The 21990-nt window shown below is 41.8% G+C and overlaps 1 protein-coding gene across 2 annotated transcripts in view; it reads right to left on the bottom strand.

The window, feature by feature from the left end:
* CPXM2 (carboxypeptidase X, M14 family member 2) overlaps positions 1–21990 on the bottom strand; it is a 120488-nt gene that overhangs the window by 31656 nt on the left and 66842 nt on the right. For both annotated transcript variants that reach the window (XM_060033887.1, XM_060033888.1), the window contains exons 5-6: positions 4606–4690; positions 3472–3622 (exon numbers count right to left, since the gene is read on the bottom strand). In XM_060033887.1, coding sequence (XP_059889870.1) covers positions 3472–3622; positions 4606–4690 — 236 coding nt within the window. The remainder of the gene's footprint in view (positions 1–3471; positions 3623–4605; positions 4691–21990) is intronic.

Here is a 21990-nt window from a genome sequence, read left to right as displayed (position 1 = left end):
GTGGCCTGACTTGGTGAAGAAAAGTGGAAGGTAGTAAAGCAAATAGATTTAAAAGGTCGTTGCGGTGATGCTGATCCAATAGAACCCATCCTTCCCCCAATTTATACAAATTGTTGAGAGTGGGTGGGGCAGGCTGAAACATTATTACAGTTCAGCGAGATTGTAGGTGGTCTTACAATTAAAACATCTTCTCAGTGGCTTATGAATGGAGGGTATGTGTATTCAGAGAAAGGAGACACAGCATCTAAACGGGTCCTGGCCTGCCCAAAGGAATGATTCAGGGGCAATGCCCTTTAGCAGCTCCTCCATGCTTGAGGGACACAAGCTCCTTTCCACAGATCTTTGTACAGCTCACCACAAGCTCCTCTGGGTCAAATTCAAGACCCTGGACCGCTTGGCACTGTGCAGAGAGAGGACAGTTGCTCAGACCTGGTGGCCAGGAAGACGAGGTGGGAGGAGTGAAGACTTGCCCCAAAGAGGTCAGAGTCTCACATTCATAATAGAAGCTGCAGACCAGCACCAGGGGCTCAAGCATTGCCACCCCCTGCCCTGCAGAGTTATTTCCCAGGACCCTGGGCACAGTCCTGTCACCCTGTGGGAAAATCGTGTGCAGAACAATGGAGCTCTTTTTTGAACGAGGCAGAGCACATTGCAGTGTTGTTTGCAACAGCAAAATACCTGAAAACCACCAAGGCTGTGATCTGCAGTTCAGCTGGCGTGTGTCTTCACCTGCATTCTTCATTATTAAAAATTTATCTTACGAAGCTCTCCCCAGAGTTTCTGATATGCATAGATCCTTAGTCCAAAATGGACAAGTCCATTCAAATTTGGGGAAGAGGACTTCCTTTCACTTTTTAAAAAAATGAACAACATTTAAAAGATTTGTTTGAATTAAAAAAATTTTTTAAATCATGGTAAAACACACATAACATAAAATTTACCATTTTAACCATTTTCAAGAGTACTGTTGAGTAGTGTTACATATATCCACACTGTTGCAGAAACAGATCTCTAAAACATTCTCATCTTACAGAACTGAAACTATAACCATTAAACAACACTCCCCCTTTTCTATTCGAGCTTTAAAAGTCCTATTAATAGACCATGGTATAGCGTAATTCATTTTCTAGTTCAAAAATTTCTGGACACATCATTCATGAAGACTTAAAAAGAATCTTCCCCTTCCTCTGCTCTCACCTGAGAGTCCACAGGAAGACAGGGAAGACAGAACAGAGAAGAAGCAGAAGCAAAGGTAAATGAATTTTTCATAAACAAGAGTTCCAGGAAGAATAGACTCTGGGCGTTTGCATGTAGAGCACAAAGTCACCTTGGGTTTGAGTGGCTGAGTTGCTTGGGTCACCCCTGCCTTTGGCCTCGTTAACTTGCACAAAGGAATTGTGTCGACAACAAGGCAACTGAGCAGGGTTCAATTACCCACGTGGACATGGGGCCCCTGTGCCACCTCAGGCCCTCAGATGTGACCACCGCCAGGCGGCATGCACAAAGGCCAGCTCCCCTCTGGGCAGACTGCTAAGTAACTTCTAGAAGAAAAATGGCCCTAAATATTCAGGGTTGGAAAATAGAACCATTCCAAGTCCATACTTGAAACCCATCCAGATTTCACACTGTAATTCTGTCTTTGTGTTTAAATTGCCCCCAGGACCTATCTTCAAACATACACCCACCAAGAATAACTTAACAGGAAAATATTTATTTCATGAGACTCTCACAGGCTGCCCTTTGCCCTTTACCAACAACAGATGAATTCCCGCCCTCAGAGAGAAACCGTGACCCTGCTTTTTAAAGCAAGCAGACCAAGGCTGTGCTGAGTGACCTGCCACAAAGAAGGCCTCACAGACCCCCCCTACATCTGTGCCTGCGGATGCAGTGAACTCAGGAACGCCCAGCAGGCCCTGGGCGGCAGCAGGCGACTGTCACCCCAGGCTGAGCCAGCCACAAAAGGAGGCCCGGATCCCAAATCTGGATCGTCCTTGGAAACACATACTTCCTTTCCACCAGCAATCCCAGCCACCGTAACCTAATTTGAGCAATAATCCCATATTTACACTATAATTTTGGACGCACACAATGACACAGAAACAAAGATACGCACTGTGGGATTCGGTAGAGAATCAAAACACTGGACACAACTGAACTTCTAACTATAAGAGGCAGTTTGAAAACATGAGATATTGTCCGCAGACTAGGATAAAAGCATCCACAAGACAGATGGTCTCTAATAGTTTAAATGACATGAAAAAAGTTTGCCGTCTAGTAAGCACAAATATATAACAAAGAATCCGTCTGGTGTGAGGGTAAGTAGGTAGGTAGGTAGACCCATCTTTCTCACCAATACAGAGCGTACGTTCTACAAATTCATACTTGGCAAAGCAAGATCATGGATATTACGGGATTGAGGGAAAAGCAATAAACGACAGGAAATATGCTTCGAAAACTCAGTAACTGTAAGTTCACGGTGTGGGGGGTGGGATGGCTATAGAAATAGCGTGACGGATATAGCGGCACCTGAGACATCAGAGCTGGGGGTGCCCTTCCCCTGGCAGGGGGAATCCAGAGGTAGCAAGGCCTGACTCTCACTAGACAAGAAAGCTGAGGCTTTCCTGGGGGAGAAAGTATAGGAGAAAGAACCCGAAGCTGTGCTCCTCGTTCCCTACGGCCTGACTGTGGGTGGACAGGAAAGTGGAAATTCCTAGAGGCCCTAGTGAAGGGCTTTAGGAATGTTCTGGAGGCCAGCTTCCTTCCCTGGAGATGTCTGGACAGGATGAAGGGGCTGCCACATATGCACACGAACTCATAAGTTCTGAAAGGCTGACAGAGCACCAAAGCCAAACAAGATCGGCCTGTCCAGAGCAGACACCAGCAAGGGTCCATGTGTGAACTCAAGCCCCCATCTTCCTGCCACTCTGCGGTCGCACCCGGATACCACGATGTGAAGACAGGGCAAGGGGAACACAGCCGAAAGGAGCAAGCATTTTCCCAAAGACACAGGCATCCAAGCGAAGTTACTTTTACGGAGAGACTATGGACATGGTCAAGTTTAAAATTAACTCCTACCACCTCCTCTACCCAGTGTAGCAGGAGCAGTCAAGGGCAATTAAACGTGTTGCCAAAAAAAATGTGATCTAATTTTTTTTTTTGCCTGCTTCTGAGTAGTAGCTTTGAGTGAATTTTCAACCTTGCAACATATATCATCTTAAAATCCCAGTAGGCAAAACCACAGCTGACGTGTTACTTTAATACACCAAATGTTCATGGTGTTTCTGAGTGGGGTTATGGGAGATGTGTATTTATTTTCTTTTTGTTTACCTATGTTTTCTAAATATTCTGCAATAGATGTGGTATTTCTTTACATGAGAAAAAGATTGTGTGGCTCATTTTTATTCACCTTGCCGGCTAAGCACCTGTGCTCCGTCAGCACTCCTGCCCTGCGGGAAGCACGGGCAGACTCACCTGGCAACGGGCAGCCGAGGATCTCCATCCTCATGCAGATGCTCCCATTATCGAACCAGGACCGTGGGTTTATGCGGATGTAGCGTGCCACCATGGGGACGGGCAGCTCGTTGAGGACAGGAATCTCCTTTTCACTGTTTCCTTCAAATATCTACTTATGCACAAGGGGAAAAAAAGAGAATCTTTTAGAGCTTGATTATCAAGGCATGAAAGAGTCAGTAATTCACTCATTCCACAAGATCTCGAGCAACACCTAACGTGAGCTGGGCATTGAGGGGGAAGGAGAAATGGATCAGGCCTGGACCCTGCCCTCAGGAAGCCCCAGTCTAGTGCGGCGGGCAGGGAGGAGGAGGGGCGTTATATTTAGATGTCATAGGTGAAATCTATTAGTGCCATGGCGAAGAGACATCCACAGAGCTCTGGGATGTCAGAAGAAGGAAAGGACCAGGCAAAGCTTCAGGGATGAGGTGTCATTTGAACTGGCCTTGAAGGAGAAGTCTTTAGATGTGTGGGGATGGGAGGGATTGTAAAGCAAAGGAAGCAATGGCTGGAGAAGCCCAGAGATGGGATTCAGGAGAAGAGCAACCATCTCCCTGTTACTGGAACACAGAGGAGTGTGTGCAGGGTTGGGGGGGTGGGCGGGGCACAGTAAGTACGATAAAGAAGGTTGAAATGGAGGCTGCAGTCAAATCTTGGAAGGCACTGGATACCATGTTTGGAACTTGCACTTGAGAACCCGAGGAAGAGGGTGATAGGCTCGGAACTGGCTAACCCGGAGGGAAGCGTGGAGCTGAAAGACCAGGGTCGTTAAAGAAAGTTCAGGAACTACTATAAATGACTAGCTGTGCAGGTCCCAATATTCCCCATGGGCCGCTGACCTTCCAGGGCTGAGTTGTGACTTGTGGAAGAGACCGAATCCCAGCAGCTCTGAATTGGAGCCCTAAATGTGGGCCACTTGGTTCCGAGCTTCAGGGTACGGAAAGGGGGTCATTATCCTTCAGACTGGATGGCTGGTCTGGGTTGACACAGAACCAGGCAACATCCACGTGCAAACACTGGTCGGGTGTCCACTGCCTCTGCTAAGCCCTGCACAGCCAGACACCCAGGGCATGGTCGGAGGGAAAAGAGACTCACCATGTCTCCAGATCCATTCTTAACAGTGACCCACGTATGGCTGTCATTGCTCACCATGACCTTATAGGAGGTTACCCAGTCACTCCTAAGAAAAGACAAAACACCATTGGGACTACACACTTCAAAATGTTTCCCTCTTCCACACAGAGGTGCAGCAATAGAGAAAGCAGGTCCCAGAGGTGGACAGCACTGGGTCACACCCTGGCCCCCACTGCTCACCCTCCTGTGGCCTTGGCCAGGTAACAGACCCATCTAGGCTACAGTTTATTCATCCACAAAGTGGGAATTATAAGAGCACCAAGCTTAAAATATTAATGTAAGCATTAAATGGTTTCATACCCTGTAAACACTTAGGACAATACCTGGCCCCCAGTAAGAACTAAATGTTGGTCACGCACATAAACGTACACAAATAACTTACGTATTTGTTTATGCTGAACATTTACGTCACACACAGTAGTAGAGTTCCACGTGGGAAAGAAATCTCAGTAAAAGCGGCAAGTTGGCCTAGAAATTTCATTTGGAAAACTGTTTGGGAACATAACAAACTAGATCCCACCAACCACAGAAACAGCAGCCTGAGTCTCTGAGACACACGAGGTTTCTCCTGGGCTGTCACAGCCGTGCAGACAACTCTCCCACCCCACTCCACATCCAGCAATAATCCAGTGATATCTGGGCCCCAGGCCAGACCCCTTTCATCACATCCTACTGCACAGAAATTACTGAGGGGAAAAGAGCCAAAATTTGACTTCCCAGAGTGGAGGTCAATTTGATAAGCAAAAAAAAAATGACTTTCCTGCGGAAAACACATTTTTCAGCTCTGCCTCAGTTTTCTTTGTGGCCTCTCTCGTTGCGGAGCACAGGCTCCGGACGCGCAGGCTCAGCGGCCATGGCTCCGCGGCATGCGGGATCCTCCCGGACCGGGGCACGAACCCACGTCCCCCGCATTGGCAGGCGGACTCTCAACCACTGCGCCACCAGGGAAGCCCCTGCCTCAGTTTTTTATAACATTAATTGTTAAGCAACATAGACAAGTCTTCCTGAGCGTCTTCCTTTCAAATTTCTTAAATATTGGAACTAAGCACCAATGTACTAATCTTTTAGAACATTCCACCAGCTGAAGCATTTGGAATCCTTGTTTTCCTACTGTGAAATCTCCCTGGACTCAGGATCCAGACAGATCCCAAGAAGGTTCTCAGTTTCTAGTCCAAATCAATACTGTCTAGTAAAGTTTGTTTAGAAAGAGCTGCTGGCTCTATTCATTCTGAATTGCCTGACTCGTTCAAAAATTATTCTTAGGTGCTTTTATATGTGCTTGGAAGCCAACCCTCTGCTGAACTTTCTCCCTTCTCTCACCTGTCCACCAGCTTTCTGTGACTACCTGCTGGGAGCCAGGATCTATCAAACAACGTGCTCCTCCGCAGGAGGTTACGGACTTGAGCCCACGCCTGCAGATTAAGATGCGCTAAGCACGCCTTTCGAAAGGCCCCTCAGCAACAGCTCAGGCCCTTTGCACCGGAAAATGATCCTCACCCCAAACAGCAAACTGTTTCCAACATTCAAATCATTTCCAAATGACTTGCATCTGCAGTTCCTTTGCCATCTGTTTTTCTGCTGATCACGCCCCACAGTGACCCAGCGAGGCAGTCAGCAGAGGTGAGGGGTGGCAGAGGTGAGGGGTGTATCCCTCACCCACGCGTGGGTGGAAGTGATGAATTTAGGAAGCCTCTCAGTCAAAAGAAGCACACAAACAATAAGAGAGGGGTGGAAAGAAAAATTCAAACAAGTCCCCCAAAGAAAAGGGGAGAGAGAAAAAAGGAAATGCAAACCAAGTAATAATTTCTCAAACTTAAAAAAAAACAAATATGGACAAATCCAACACTTATGTTTGAAGGGTAATTAATGATGTGGCTCAGCCCTCTCTTCTGAACTGCAGACCTACATCACATCCTTCTGCCTAGCTGACCTCTCCACTTACCGTCTCAGCGATGTCTCTAATTGAACCCACCCAAACCAGCTGATTTATTTCGTCCACTCTGTACCCCAACCTGGGACCCCCTGCCTCAGAAAAAGTACTGCCATCCACCCAGGGCAACAAAATCCCAGAGTCCTCCTTGGCCCCCCTTTCCCTCTCTCCCCTACAGTGAAACCATCACCAAGTTCTGTCAATTGTACCTTCCACATCCTTCTAGAATCTCTCCACTCCCTCCATCTTCACTCCCACCACCCAGCCCATTCTCTCTGGCCAGGACTATTGCAGTTACCTCCCACTGGTCTTCTGAAATTTAAACTGCCCTCCAATCTATCATGCAGTCAGAGGTTTACTTTTCTAATGAAATACTAATATGTCACCTCCTGCTTAAAGTATCAGCTATGTTAGTATTAAGACCAAATTCCTCATCATGTTCTATAAGACCCTTGCTTACCTCCTGTTTTCCATGCTCTTTCTTTCAATTCCTGATACTGATTATACTCTCTCTTGCTTCAGGGGCTTTGCACATACTGTTCCATTTGTCTGGACTCCTCTTCTCCTGTTCTCTGTCTGCCTCTAAACCAGCGGTCCCCAACCTTTTTGGCACCAGGGACTGGTTTCGTGGGAGACAATTTTTCCACGGACCGGGGAGGGGGATGGTTTTGGGATGATTCAAGCGCATTACATTTATTGTGTACTTTATTTCTATTATTATTACCTTGTAATATATAATGAAATAATTATACAACTCACCATAATGCAGAATCAGTGGGAGCCCTGAGCTTGTTTTCACTAGCCACTCACTGATAGGGTTTTGATATGAGTCTGCAAACAATTGATTTGTTATGGTCTCTGTGCGGTCAAACCTCTCAGCTAATGATGATCTGTATTTGCAGCCGCTCCCCAGCGCTAGCATCACCGCCTCAGCTCCACCTCAGATCATCGGGCGTTAGATTCTCATAAGGAGCGCGCAACCAAGATCCCTCGCATGCGCAGTTCACAGCAGGGTTCGCGTTCCTGAGAATCTAATGCCGTCGCTGATCTGACAGGAGGCGGAGCTCAGGCGGTAATGTGAGCGATGGCGAGTGGCTGTAAATACAGATGAAGCTCCGCTTGCTCGCCTGCTGCTCACCTCCTGCTGTGCCGCCCGGTTCCTAACAGGCCACGGACTGGTACCGGTGTGAGGTAAGGGTCAAGATACATTGTTTTCCATATGGGCTTTCAATTGACCCATAACCATGTATATGATTACTTTCCTATTGCACATCAACGGCACCATTGCTGTAAATCACGTGACTGTACATGTGTGGGTATGTTTGGGGATGCTATATTCTGTTCCATTGTTCCTTATCTTATGCTAAACCCACTCTGTCTTGATTTCTGTAGCTTTATAATAGGTCTTTGTATCTGGTAGTGTACATTTTCCCATTTTGTTTTTGCTTTTCACAATTTCCTTGACTGTTCTTGGCCCTTTGCATTCCTATATAAATTTTAGATTCTGCTTGTCAATTTCCAAAACAAAGCCTTTTGGATTTTAATTGAGATGGCATTGAATCTATAGGTCAGTTTTAAAGGAATTAACATTTCCAATATTAAATCTTCCAATCCATAAACATGGTATACCCCTCTATTTATTTAGGTGTTATTGTACTTATCTTTTGTTAGATCTATTCCTAGATAGTTGATGTTGATTATTTTATAAATAATATTTTAAGTTTTATTTTCTCCTTTTTTGTTGCTGGTATGTAGAAATATAAATGCTTTTTGTATGTTGACTGTGTATCCAACCACTTTGCTAATTCATTAATAATTCTAAGAGTTTGGGATTCCTTTGGATGTTGTTATGGACATGATATGTCATCTGAGAACAATGATAGTTCTGTTTATTTCCAATTGTTAGGGCTTTATTTTTTTTTCTTGCTTTATTTATTATACTGACTAGGATCTCCAGTTCAATGCTGAAAGAAATGCTAATAATAGACATCTTTGTCTCATTCCTGAGATTGAAGGAAAGGTTTAAGTATTTCACCATTGAGTATTTCACTACGTTTCCAGTAGGGGTTTTTTCCCTTTGTTTATGTGTTAGTTTGTTTTTATTGTAACCAAGTATGAGTTCATTCTTTCTCACATAACAAGAGAATCTGGATGTTTGCAGCTGCTAGCACTTATGCAGCTGGTTGACTGTACCAGAGTCAACATCAGTGGACATTCATTTTTCATACTCATTGTCTCCAAGGGTTGTAAGATGGGTTGTTAAGATGGTTGCTGCATCTCCATATCATGTTATGTTCAGAAAATGCTGAATAGAGTCTTTCAGCTTCTATCAAAATACTTTCTAATGTTATAACAGGAGAATATGTAATTCCTGCTGTTTGGACTATTTCTTTTTTTCACATTATAAAAAACTTCTAGTTCTCAAAATGAGTCAGTACATACAAGCTTTGGAGTCATAGCAGGAGCTCCAAGCAGAGTCTGCAGTGTGAGCCCCAGTGCCCCTCACTGCAAGGAGCTTGGCTATACTCCACCATGGGCTTTTGGTAGATATGTTTCTTCAGATTAAGAAAGTTCCTCTTTATTGCTAGCTTAAGGGGATCTTTTTTCTTTTAAACACAAATGGCTATAGAATTTTCTCAAATGCCTTTTATGCATCTATCAGAGTGATCATATTATTTCTCTCTTTAGTTCTGTTTATGTGGTGAATTATAGCAATTGGTTACAACTGTGGCTAAACCACACTTACATTCCTGGAATAAATCCCACTTGGTGGTGATGGATTGCTGGATCCACATATTGCTGGATTCAATTTGGCAATACGTTGCTTAGGATTTTTTGTATCTATGCTCAAGAAAGAAATTTTTTCATAAATTTGCTTTTTGTAATGTCCTAATCAGATTTTGCTATCAAATTTATGTCAAACTCATAGGTGGGAAATGCTTCCCTTTTTCCATTTTCTGGATTTTTTTTTAAGTGCTATACCTTTCTCAAATGTTTGGAAGAACTCAAACATTCTGAAATTGACAGTTTTCTTTGTGGGACAATATTTAATAATGAATTGACATTTTTAGTAGATATTGGACCACTCTGATATTCTATTTCTTCTTCTGTCAGTTTTAGTAACTTGTGTCTTTTGAAGAATTATTGCGTTTCAGCTATTTTCAATATTATTGGCACAAACACGTTCTTAGTATCATTTTATTGTCTTTTTCGCGTCTCTAAGATTTTTAACAATGCTCCCTTTTCCAATTTTGGCATTGGTAGTTGATTTTTTTCCTCTTTCCCTGGTCTGCCATGAGTTTATTCATTTTATTAATCTTTTCAAAGAATCAACTTTTGGCCTTGTTTACTCTCTCTATTATTTGTTTCCTATTAAGAACCATATGAAACTACCGTTTTTATAGATCAAAATGATTGAATATCAGCAACTTCCTAAGGCTCAAAGTAATATTTTATTAATTTCTACTCTTATCTTTATTATCTTTTTCTTGGTAATTCTTTAGGTCTGATTTGCTGTCCTTTTTGTACAATTTATTGAGATCACTGATATTCAGTCTTTCTGCATTTCTAATATGTGCATTTAAGGTTAGAAAGTCCCTTTCAGCACTGCTTTAGCCACATGCTATAATTTTGATATGTCATACCTTCATTATCATTCAGTTCAAAATATGAATTCCAGTCGTGATTTCTTCTTTGATCATGAACTATTTAGGAGTATAATTTTAAATTTCCAGTTACTAGGGATTTTCCAGTTATCTATTTATTACTGATTTCTACTTTAATTCCATTGTGGACAGAGAACATACTTTAAATCATGTCAATACTTTGGCATTTGTTGAGGTTTCCTTTATGACTCAGCATATAGTCAACTCTAACGTTCCACGTGCATTTAAACTAATTGCAATTCTGTGATTGTTGTATGCAATGTTCCACACATATAATTTTGAACAAATGTATCAACTGTGTTGTTCAGATCTTCTGCATCCATAATGATTTTTCATCTGCTTATTCTATCAGTTATAGAAAGATGTAAAAAGAATGCCAATCTGCCTATGAATTTGTCTGTTTCTCCTAGTTCTCGCGATGTTTTCTATATATATTATGAAGCTATGTTGTTGAGTACATACGAATTTGACTGTGATATATTGTTGGTAGACTGACTCTTTTATGATTATGAAATATCCCTTTTGATTTCTATCAATGCCTCTTGCCTTAAAGTCAGTTTTGTCTGATAGTAGGATAGCTAAACTTGCTTTGTTTTGGTTAAGATTTATATGATATATTTCCTCCCATCCTTTTACTTTTAACTTCTGACTGCTTAAATTTAAACTGTGTCTCTTGTAAATAGCATATAGTTCATTTTTCTGTATTTTTTCTTAGGTGCAGTATGATATTATTATTCTTCTATTGGATAATATAGTTCATTTAAATGTAATGTAATTAGTACTATATTTGGATTTATATTTACCATCTTACTATTTGTTTTCTATTTGACCCACCTATTTCATGTGCCTTTTTTCTACTTTTTGAATTTTTATTTTATGATCAAATATTCTTATTATTCTATTTTCTCTTTATTAACTTACTAGTTATACATTCACACTATTTTTTTCATAATTATCCTAAAGATTACCTATGTACCCTTGAACTACTAGTCTTATTCAAATTTTAATTTCTACCACTTCCATGATAATACTAGAACCGGTACAATAATTTAAGTCCATTTATCCCTCTATCTTTTACATGATTTTTGAATTTATTTTTAATTCTATAAATAAATTTTCTAAGACATTACTACTATCGTTTTGTATGGTTGATAATTATAAACCTACTTATTTAAACTTTCTGATATTTTTCATTTATTTTTGCATTTTCATATTTCCATCTGAGATCATTTTCTTTCTGCTTGAAGAACTCCCTTTGTTATTTCTTTCAAAGCAGATATGTTAGCAATAACTTTTTTCAGTTTTTACTGTCTGAATAGGCTTCATTTCACCTTCATTTTTGAATCATATTTTTTCTGGGAATTCTAGGCTGACAATTATTTTCTTTCAGTACTTTAAAAGTTAGATTTGATTAGCTCCTGAGGCATTGTTTTATTTACACACAGACAGACATTTTGAAACTATTGTTGTGACATTTAGTAAATAAATGTACAATAAGAGTATGAGTAGAGAAATGAGTGCTAACCACTTTAGCTCAAATCCAGCACTGTTGTTTACTAACTACATGTACTTGACAAGCTGTGTAACCTTTCTGGAAATAATGATACCTACAAGGAGGTTATATGTTAATTTATAAGTTGAGAGATGTTATAGTATATTGGTTACAACCTCAGGCTTTGAGGTCAAGAAGCCCAAACTAAACTCCTAGTTCTTCCACTTACCAGCATGAGAGTCATGTGACCTCTGGGCTCCTGCTGTAAGACAACTGTAAGGTAACAACTCTATGTCTTTGCACAGTGATTAGGGAGTGAATGAGGTAATGCATGTAGAGTCTGAGCATAGCACCTGGAACATAATAATTGCTCCATAAATCTGAGTTCTTAATAAGAATAATATATCATAATTAATATACTGTCAAATTCTATACCAACATCTAGGATTACCAGTTGAACTATAAACATAATTCTCATGTTCCCTTCAGACACTTCCAGAGAGCGACTGATATTCGGGCTTAACCCTTTGTGCCCCAGTAATAATAAAAATCTGTCACAGCTACAAAGAAATAAAGAATTAATTCCTTTTTATTTAAATTTAAGAAGGTTGGTAATCCAGGGTGATAGAAGAGATATTTGCCAATCAGTAGTGCTGGGGTAGGACTGAATTGTCTGAAAGTTCTACCTGCATGAAAAGATGAAGGCAACATGGAATGTGTGAAGTCCTGCTCCTAACCCTGCAGCCATTACATTGCAAATACCATGCCAGCCTCTGAGACTACAAAGATAAATTAGACATGATCTATTTACTCAAGATTTTTACAGGTTAATGAGGGAAATGGGGAAGTAAACTAGAAATTTCAAGAGAATATGATTAAGTGCTGTGAAGTTGTGAGAGGGCAGAGAAAGGGTGTGCGGCCAAGGGGAATGAAGGAGCTTGGGGGCAGGTTAATGAATGCAACACACTCCTTATCTAACATAAAAGCTGCATATTTTATTCTTTTGTGACTGACACATCTATTGTTATTAGAGAACCAGCTTCAAAAACTGGAGCTATAATGCCCATGCTTCCTGTCTCCTAATCCTTGGAGAAGGCTTGACATTCACAGCCCTTTGTGGCTTGTTTCCAGTTCCCTCAGAGAGATTTTCCACATCACAAAACCACCTTGACATTTAATTCTCTGTGACTGGAGATTTCAACTCAACTGCAATGCAGCCCAAGTAAAGATGTGCTTGTGTCAAAGACTTCCTGACTGCAGAAAGGCCGAGAGGCTCTGCTGACTCTCCCTGGGCTCCAGCCACCTCCCTCACGTAAAACAGAAACAAAAATAAAAAACAATCCCCCTTCCCCCAAAATTCTATCCTGGTATGAGATTACGCTTCCCACCAATCCAGCCTTCCTTCAGATCAGGAAAACAGAGGAGGTGGGCTACAAGGCAAAAAACCGGGACACATTCAGGTATTTTACTACCTAATGTTAATTTGGTTAAAATAAAAACCAAGAATGTCCCCCATCGACGAAATGGTAGACTAAATGCTTACAGAGCCTTCTGCTTCAGTACAACGAGATCCTGGTTACATTAAAACAAATGAATGTTTTAAAACACCAGTGGGCTTGCAAACAAGTAAAGGACATCTCCAAGGAAAAAAAAAAGATCTGTGAACTGAAGAAAAACATGAACAGTGAGCAAAGAAAAAGGGCAGAGTCGCCCTAGGGAAAAATGCACATAACACTGCTGGGATCAAAACACTAAGCCTGGGGACAACAAAAGGTAGGGAAACTGATTCAGGGACTTTTTCTTGGACCCTCAAAGGGGGCTAAAATGACTTCAGAACAGCAGTATCCATCCAGCTCCCAAAAGAAGCACACATGAATCCCCTCTAAAGAAAAGAGCCTTCAATTTAGGTTCTCAGAGGTTTCACTAAGTTCAATCACGTAGGTGCTCACAATTTTTAAAAAATCAGTAAACACACAGAAAACATTCTCTATGGGAAAGAAGCAGCAGAAACAAAAAGCAACAAATTTAGATCCCGAAGAATTTAACTGACTACAAAGAAAACTGAAAAGAAACTAGAAAAATTATTAGACCTGATAAGAGAGTTCAGCAAGATGACTGGACATAGGCTACTATACAAAAATTAATCACAGTTCTATACATAAGCAGCCAAAAATAAGATACTTAGAAATAAAATGAGCAAAAGATGTGCAGGACATTTATGGAGAAAACTTTATTGAAAGACATTTCAAAAGATATAAATAAGTGGAGATCTCTATACTATGTTCATAGATAGAAAAATGTCAATTCTCAATAAAAATCCCAATAGCATAGTAAAGAAACTTGACAAACTGATACTAAAATTTATAGGGAAGAAAATAATAAGACACTTTATAAGAAGAAGGAACAGGGGGCAGGGGGGAGTTGCCCTATCAAGATATTAGGACTTATTTATAGCCTCAGTAATGAAGACACTGTGATATTGATGGATGAATAGACAAATTGTAAATGGAACAAAATTGAGAGCCCAGAAACAGACTCATGTACGTATATAAACTTGATAGAGATGTCTTACATATCAATGGGAACTAAATAAGCTATTACAATGTATGTCCAAAGGCAACTGGATATTAATATAAAAAGAAGTTGAAATTGGACCCTATATTTCACACCTTTTACAAAAATCATAACCAAATGGATTAACTACTTAAATGTGAGAAGTAAAACTTGAAACTTAAAAAAAATTAATGAACATATGAGAGAATTAGTTTGTAACCATGGGGTATGAAAAGATTTTATATATGACACAATCATTCTAATCATAAAAGACAAATAAATTGAACTACACTAAAAATAAAAACTTTTGCTTTTCAAAAGACACCATAAAGAAACCAGTAGGAGAAACCTTAAGCTGAGAGAATATATTCTGAGCACATTTCACTAACAAAAGGATTAATATTCAGAATATATTTTTTAAATTCTATAAATCAATGAGACAAAGGAGAAAAACACAATATAAACATGGAGAAACATGACAGGTATTTTACAGTGAAGGTAACAAAAATGGCAAGTAAACATGGGAAAGGAAGTTCAACCTTATTAGTGATTAGGGAAATGCAAGTTAGGACTACAGTGAAAGATACTGCTTTATACTGAAAACACACTCTTTATATTGAAAATTTAGGAGAATGGCAATACCCAATGTTGGTGAGGATGTGGAGTAACAGGAACTCTAAAGCTACTGGAGGAGAAGCTACTTGGACAACCACTCTGGAAAATAACTTGTCATTATTCCATTAAACTCAACATTTATGTACCTTCCAACTCAGCCATTCTGCTCCAAGTACATACCATGGAGATCCCCTTGTACATGTGCTCCAAGAGACATATACAAGAATGTTAATAGCAGCATTATTTTTAAAAGTATAATAAAAAAAAAGTATAATAAAATAAAGTAACAAAAAATTGAAAAGGGGTCAATTCAATCTCCATAAGGCATATTCCCAAGGTTAAATGGCAGTACAAATTACTGAACTACAATTACGGGCACACAAACAATCCTTTGAAGTATAATGCTGAGTTGAAAACAAGTTTAAAAAGCGACATAGGGCTTCCCTGGTGGCGCAGTGGTTGAGAGTCCGCCTGCTGATGCAGGGGATGCGGGTTCGTGACCCGGTCCGGGAAGATCCCACGTGCCGCGGAGTGGCTGGGCCCGTGAGCCATGGCCGCTGAGCCTGAGCGTCCGGATCCTGTGCTCCGCAACGGGAGAGGCCACAACAGTGAGAGGCCCGCGTACCGCAAAAAAAAAAAAAAAAGCTACATAAAGTGAAAAATCTTTTCGATAAAGCTCAAAAAGAAAGAAAACTTCTTGCATATGTTATACATACATGATAAGATTGTTTTTAAAAGGCAAGGGAATAATAAACCCCTAATAAGGAGAATGGTTTCACTTTTGGGAGGAAGCAAATAGGTGGGATCAGGAAAGAGCACATAAATAGTTTCAAAAGTATTGGCAACGTTCCAGCCCTTCAGGTGTGTGGTGGGTTGCTGAGTGTTGGTTTTATTATAATGCTTAATACCTTAAGTGCATGTTACATCAATGGTTTTGTAACCATCAAACATTACGCAATGAAAAAGATAAAATATTTATTTGAATATTGTGGAATAGCCTTCTGCACAGGAAAATGTCCCAATCATCTCTTGGGACAGGACGTATGTGAAGATGCTACAATCATCCTTAAAGACATATTTTAAGAAAAAAAACATAAAATCTTTGCCCTGGTAACTTCTTATAAATACACGATAATTTTTTCTTTGAAAGAGCAACTATCCTAACATGTCCTAATAATAATTCCTATGGCCTTCAGTTTATGAAATGCTTCCACACACATGGTCTTACTTTATCTCAGACAAACAAGTTAAGTTTCTCATTAAGGACGTGGCTGTGAGCTGGGCTGGCAGGAGGTGAGCTGGGCTGGCAGGAGGAAAGGGTCAGATTGCTTTTCATTCCTGTTTCTCCATCCTGGATGCTCTAGTCTCCCATCCTTTGGTTTTCATCACACTCCTCTTTTCCCTCGGCTCTGGGTGCAGGATTTCAGGATCCCCAGAACAATCACCAACCTTTTTGGGCTATTGAAACAAGTTCTCCGGAGCTGCACATGGGGACTAGTAACTGTTCTCAGTCCAAAAATGCTTACAACTTAAACCTATAATCAGCGCTTCTCAATCCCTTGCAAATAATCTCAATTTCTACAAAACACAAACACGAGCTGGTGTGTGGTCACAAAAACAATTTTCAGAACTTAAAAAAAATCGAACATTAAAAACATAACCTAAACATGCAAACTAGATCTTAATCAACTTTTCTAATGAGTGTTATGTAACAACAGTTGTTTTCAACAAGTAGAGATGAGAATCTCAGCTATTTGAAGGTGTGTGCCAAAAATGGGAATTATATCTGTCTGGACACATTGTTTTATATGTTCAGCCTAATATTTTCAGGAGTTATCTTTCCATCTGTATCTTTCTACATGATTACCTTTGGAGCAAATATTTTAGGCAGCATGACCCCGCACCTTGGCCACGGCTGAATGGCCGAAAGGTGGGCGCCAGGCCAATCACAGTACCTTGATGATGTGACCACAGTTGATTTGCCTACACTTGATACTTGACCCAAGATAAGTCAATACATCCTTCCCTGGGATTTTGTATTTGAGACCACGTGACACTCGCAATTGTAAGTTGTAAACCTTGAGTGCTGATGGCAGTCCCATTCCCCATAATGTGGCTGGAGAAGCAGAGGCCAGTCTAGAGGCCAGACGCAGAGCAGAGTCAGCCGGAAGCACAAAGGAGCTCCGAGGGGACCTCAGACAGTCCCCGCAGCGCTACAACCCCAGGTTCCGGCGGAGGAGCCCAGCTCCACCTCCACTCCTGCTAATCGGCTCCCTGACACACCCAGTGTGCCTCAAAGCGGACTGGGGTAATTTCCACCCAAGGGAGTCCTATTCAAAAACTGCTAAGTTTTTGCTAAGTCTGAGCGAGGCAGACAGTACGAGCCTAGGCTGGGAAGTTGGTGATTACTGTTCTTCAGGAACAAACCAGTTAAAGTGTTACCAGCTGTGTGTTTGTGACCCAGTCCACAGGTCCAATGGAGCTAGGACTGCATAGCAAAGATAAGATATTGGAGTGGGTTGGCTACATCTTGCAGCCTCAATAAGGTATTCATTACATTAAGAAGAGACAATGTTCAGTCCAGACTGATTCACTTGGAAACAGGTAAGGAACAGCGAGTCAAGGGCAGGTGTTGCTAGAAAGTCCTACCGGCCCCACCAACCAATCTGAGTCTGCTGAGGGCCAGAAAACCAAGTACCCAGCCAGCCAGCGTGAGCCGAATGTCCCACCGCAGCTTGAGGAGAGCTTGTGGATTAGAAAACAGAGATCACCACCATGACAATGGGGATATTTGAGAAGAGCCAAAAGAATCAGAGAAGCCTGGTCTCCCCAATCCTTCCCGATACCTTCCCTGTGCTCCCAAGCAACACTGAATGCCGTCAGAGGGCAGATCAGCATTGTCAGTATCGTCTGACAACTGCCATTTGTGAAGATTAAATGAGCTAATGTATATAATATATGCGTCGACTCTGGTACTCAAGAACAGCAGCTGGGCTTCCCTGGTGGCGCAGTGGTTGAGAGTCCGCCTGCCAATGCAGGGGACGCGAGTTCGTGCCCCGGTCTGGGAAGATCCCACATGCCGCGGAGCAGCTGGGCCCGTGAGCCATGGCCGCTGAGCCTGTGCGTCCAGAGCCTGTGCTCCGCAACGGGAGAGGCCACAGCAGGGAGAGGCCCGCGTACCGCAAGAAAAAAAAAGAACAGCAGCTGTACTAGAAATATAATACCATCCTCTTTCAAACCTCCTGATAAAAATAGTAGGACCACACAAGGAATATGTAAGCACCAAATCGGAATAGATATGTATGGATGGTGGACTGTAAGTGGTAGGCTATAAAGCCTTCTAAGTAGTCTGGAATTTTGGTTTCCGCCCAGAGGAGGCCACGTCTCTCCAGCCTGCAAAGCTCTGTATTCTGGCCAGTACAAGCATGCGTACCCACATGCGCGCACGCGCACACACACGTCTAGTAGGACCAGGGTTACCATCTGAAACAAGGGATCAGTGCTCACTCTGGAATGTCTGCTCCCAAGCACCCCTGCTTTGGGCTTTACGCTCACCGGACTCCTGTTTCGACCTCTAGACTTTGAGAGCCATGTGGGTTTCCTATGGCTGCTGTAAGAAATTCCCACACATTTACTGGCTTCAAAGAACACAAATTTACTACTGTACAGTCCTGTAAAACAGAAGTCTCATTGGTCTAAGGTCAAGGTGTCAGTAGGGCTGGTTCCCTTCTGGAGGCTCTAGGGAAGGATCTGTTTCCTTGCCTGTTTCAGCCTCTAGAGCCTCCTCCATTCCTTGGATGATGGTCCCCTTTCTCCAACGTTGAACCCAGTGGTGTCGCATCTCTCTACCCAGTCTTCAGTAGTCATGGCTCCTCTGACCACAGCTGGAAAAGGTTCTCCCTTTTTAACCCATATGATTAGATTAGGTCCACCTAAATAGTCCAGAACCCTCTCTCCATTTCAAAGTCCTTGACTTAATCCCATCTGCAAAGTCTCTTTCACCATGTAAGGTAAGAGATTCATAGGTTCTGGGATCAGAATGTGGACATCATGCGGGGGGGACACCTGCCCACCACAAGGACCCCACTCAGACTCTAGTTCCACTCTTAAACTCACTCCAGCCCCTTCCTCTCCTTCCCTAGGCTTGTGGGTCCAGACATGTCCTACCACCTCAGTCCCAACAGGATAAAACAATGGTTGGTTAATTCCATTCAATGAATGGGAAGCTTAGGGCTTAGCCAAAAACCACAGCCACAGAAATCTAAGTCACCCTGCCCATCTCAACACACCAGTCTCTCAAAGTGGAACTAGAATCCAAGTCAACACTGAGGAAATTCCTTCCCATCTGACAAATCAATGTTTAACGTCATGGTTCATCTACCATAGGTGAAGTTTCCTGGTGTTTCTCAAAACATTTGGTTCCTTCTACGCGATGTTAGAAGCCATGTGCCAGAAAGAGGCACACTCTGTTTTTTACCCATCATGAGCCCAGCTGGCAAGAACAAGCAGGTCATCATATTGGCCACTGGAGACTTCTAGAAACACTTCCAATTCCAGCCCAAGACCCGATATGCTCTCCTGAGCACTCCATCAACCACGTGGGTAGACTCTCACTGCACTGTGGAACACCAACGGGCCCTGAGCAGTGCTACCAATTTGACTGGGAAGAGACCCCCAAGTCTGAACGTACAGCAACAGTTCTCAACTGGGGGTGATTTTGCCCCCCGGGGACATTTGGCAAGGTCTGAGACATTCCTGATTATTATGACCGGGGGATGGGGGTTAAGTGGGGTGCTACCATGGGGGGCACCTAATGCATAGAGGCCAGGATGCCACTAACAGCCTAAAATGCACAGGACAACTCCCAGAGCTAAGTTATCCAGCTCAAAATGCCGAAAGTGCAGAGATTGAGAAACACCAGTCTAAACAAGTCAAAAACAAGATGGTAATTCTCCATGTGATTTGTTCAAACAATTTTGAGATAAATGCTATTGGCAATTTCTTATCAAGGAAACTGAGAAAGGGGGTTTTCAAGGGTTCCTGACATTTTAAATACCGGGCTGGATGCTGGCTAATACACACTTCCTCAACATTCTCCTGTTTATTCACCTAAATAACAAGAAGGACTCAGAAACAGATACATGACCAGCCAAGCTGGTGGCTGAGTGAGTTCACAGAAGGTGGCTTAGCTGTCTGACGGACACATGCAATAAATAGCTGAACAGTGAACAGAAACTGGTTTTCTCCCTAGTGTTCTGGAAAACCCCTGAATAAGGTTACACTGGGACTCTGCTTATTAAAACTTGTCTTTATAGATGGTGCCAACCTCAGCTCACGCCGTGTTCAGCCTAGCATAGCTGCAACCCGTGTTCACTCGAGCAACACGCACGTGTCAGACCAGGAAGAGGGAGGGTGCCAGGCATTGGGTTGGAGTGAATCTCAAAGTAAACCCGGCCCTCGTCTCAGGGAACTTACGGTCTACTGAGGAAGACAGAAATTGCATAACTAATTGTACAATTACTTATTAAACTGCAACTGCGATATCGTTCAGAGGAGACATACAGAGAGTTTATAAATGGAGGGGGGTGCTGACTTAGTCTAGGGCTGGATGGGGAAAGTGTTCCTGGAGGGTGGTGTCTGAGCTAAAATGTGAAGGATGAAAAGGAAGTAACAGGGTGAAGAGTGGTTTGCATTGTATTAAAAATTAATACAAGAGATTCAACATGCAAATAATAATAACTTCAAAAAAGTTGGCAGGAGACAATGAAGGGAGAATAAGAATAAAAAGAATAAGAATTTCCCAGAACTGAAAAATATGATCCCTTATTTCAAGGTCACATCAAGTACCAGCTACATTCAAGGTGCAACATCGGGCAGTTTTTAGCACGAGGGCTATAGAAGTTACCCTAAAACTTCACTGAGGTGAAATAATTCAAAAGTTTGTAAGTATGAACATACTCAGATCTTTATACTGTAAAACTGAAGAAAAGAGGCAACAGAAAAATGTTTCCAAATTATAAGGGATAACATCTGTTTCAGGGATGATGAAATGTTATAAATTGATTGCTGTGATGATATCACAACTCTGTGACTATATTAAACATAATGAATTATACACTTTCAATGAGTGAATTGTAAGTTATGGGAATTATAGCTCAATAAAGCTGTTAAAAATTCTTAGGGAAAATTATTTCCAAACTACCCATCAAGGGTGAGGTCAACAAAAAATGCATTTTCAGGCGTACAAGGAATCCAAAATTCTACCTCCCGAGCTCCATTTCCAGAAGGCAGGTACCACGAAAATAAACAGAAAAACAGAGAAACCTGGGATCTAAGAAATACAGAATACAACTCAGGAGAGATAGGAAGAGAATTCCAATAGGCATGACAAGAGCAATGTAATAGGCTTGAAAAACCTACAAATTCAGATGCCAGCAGAGGCCAGATGGCTCCGGGAGGGATCTCTCCAGGAAGAAAATGAAAGAGTGAATTGTTCATATTATGGACACATTCAGAGGAGATTTTCAGGTCTATCAGATAGCTTCGGAATGAATTAGTGAGAAGTACCTTGAAAACCAAGGAAACCATTAAAAAGAAGTGATTATTAGCTCCAGGAAAAGCAAAAAAGTTCCACAGGAAAGGAAAGGTAATTATAGCATACCATGTGACCCAGCTACAAATCATAGCTCAACGATGATCCTGATGCAAAAATTAAACACCGATTTAGCTAAAATTGATAATATAACTCCTTCGGGAGGATGGGAGGAGACACACACACACACACACACAGAAAGAGACACAGACAAAGAGAATAAGTGTGTGGTGTGTGTGTGTGTGTGTGTGTGCGCGTGTGTGTGTCAGAGGTAGGTCAGAAAGAGGTTTAAATTCTTCCTTTTTATAGTAGAAAGTCAACAGATAAATAATTTAAAAGAATCAAGAGAGAGTACTAAAGCATTTTGTTCAGAAACACAGGGTTTAAGAAAAATAAAACAGAAGAAACAGCTGAAGGGTTTGCAGTAGTTACCTTGGGACACCAGGAAACAGGACCAAGGGGTATGGGGACACGGGCTACTATTTCTAAATATAAGTAG

This window comes from Delphinus delphis, chromosome 16 (assembly GCF_949987515.2).
Source record: "Delphinus delphis chromosome 16, mDelDel1.2, whole genome shotgun sequence".
Lineage (NCBI taxonomy): Eukaryota > Metazoa > Chordata > Mammalia > Artiodactyla > Delphinidae > Delphinus > Delphinus delphis.
The sequence above is the reverse complement of the archived record's forward strand: the minus strand, read 5'-3'. Positions and strand labels throughout refer to the sequence as shown.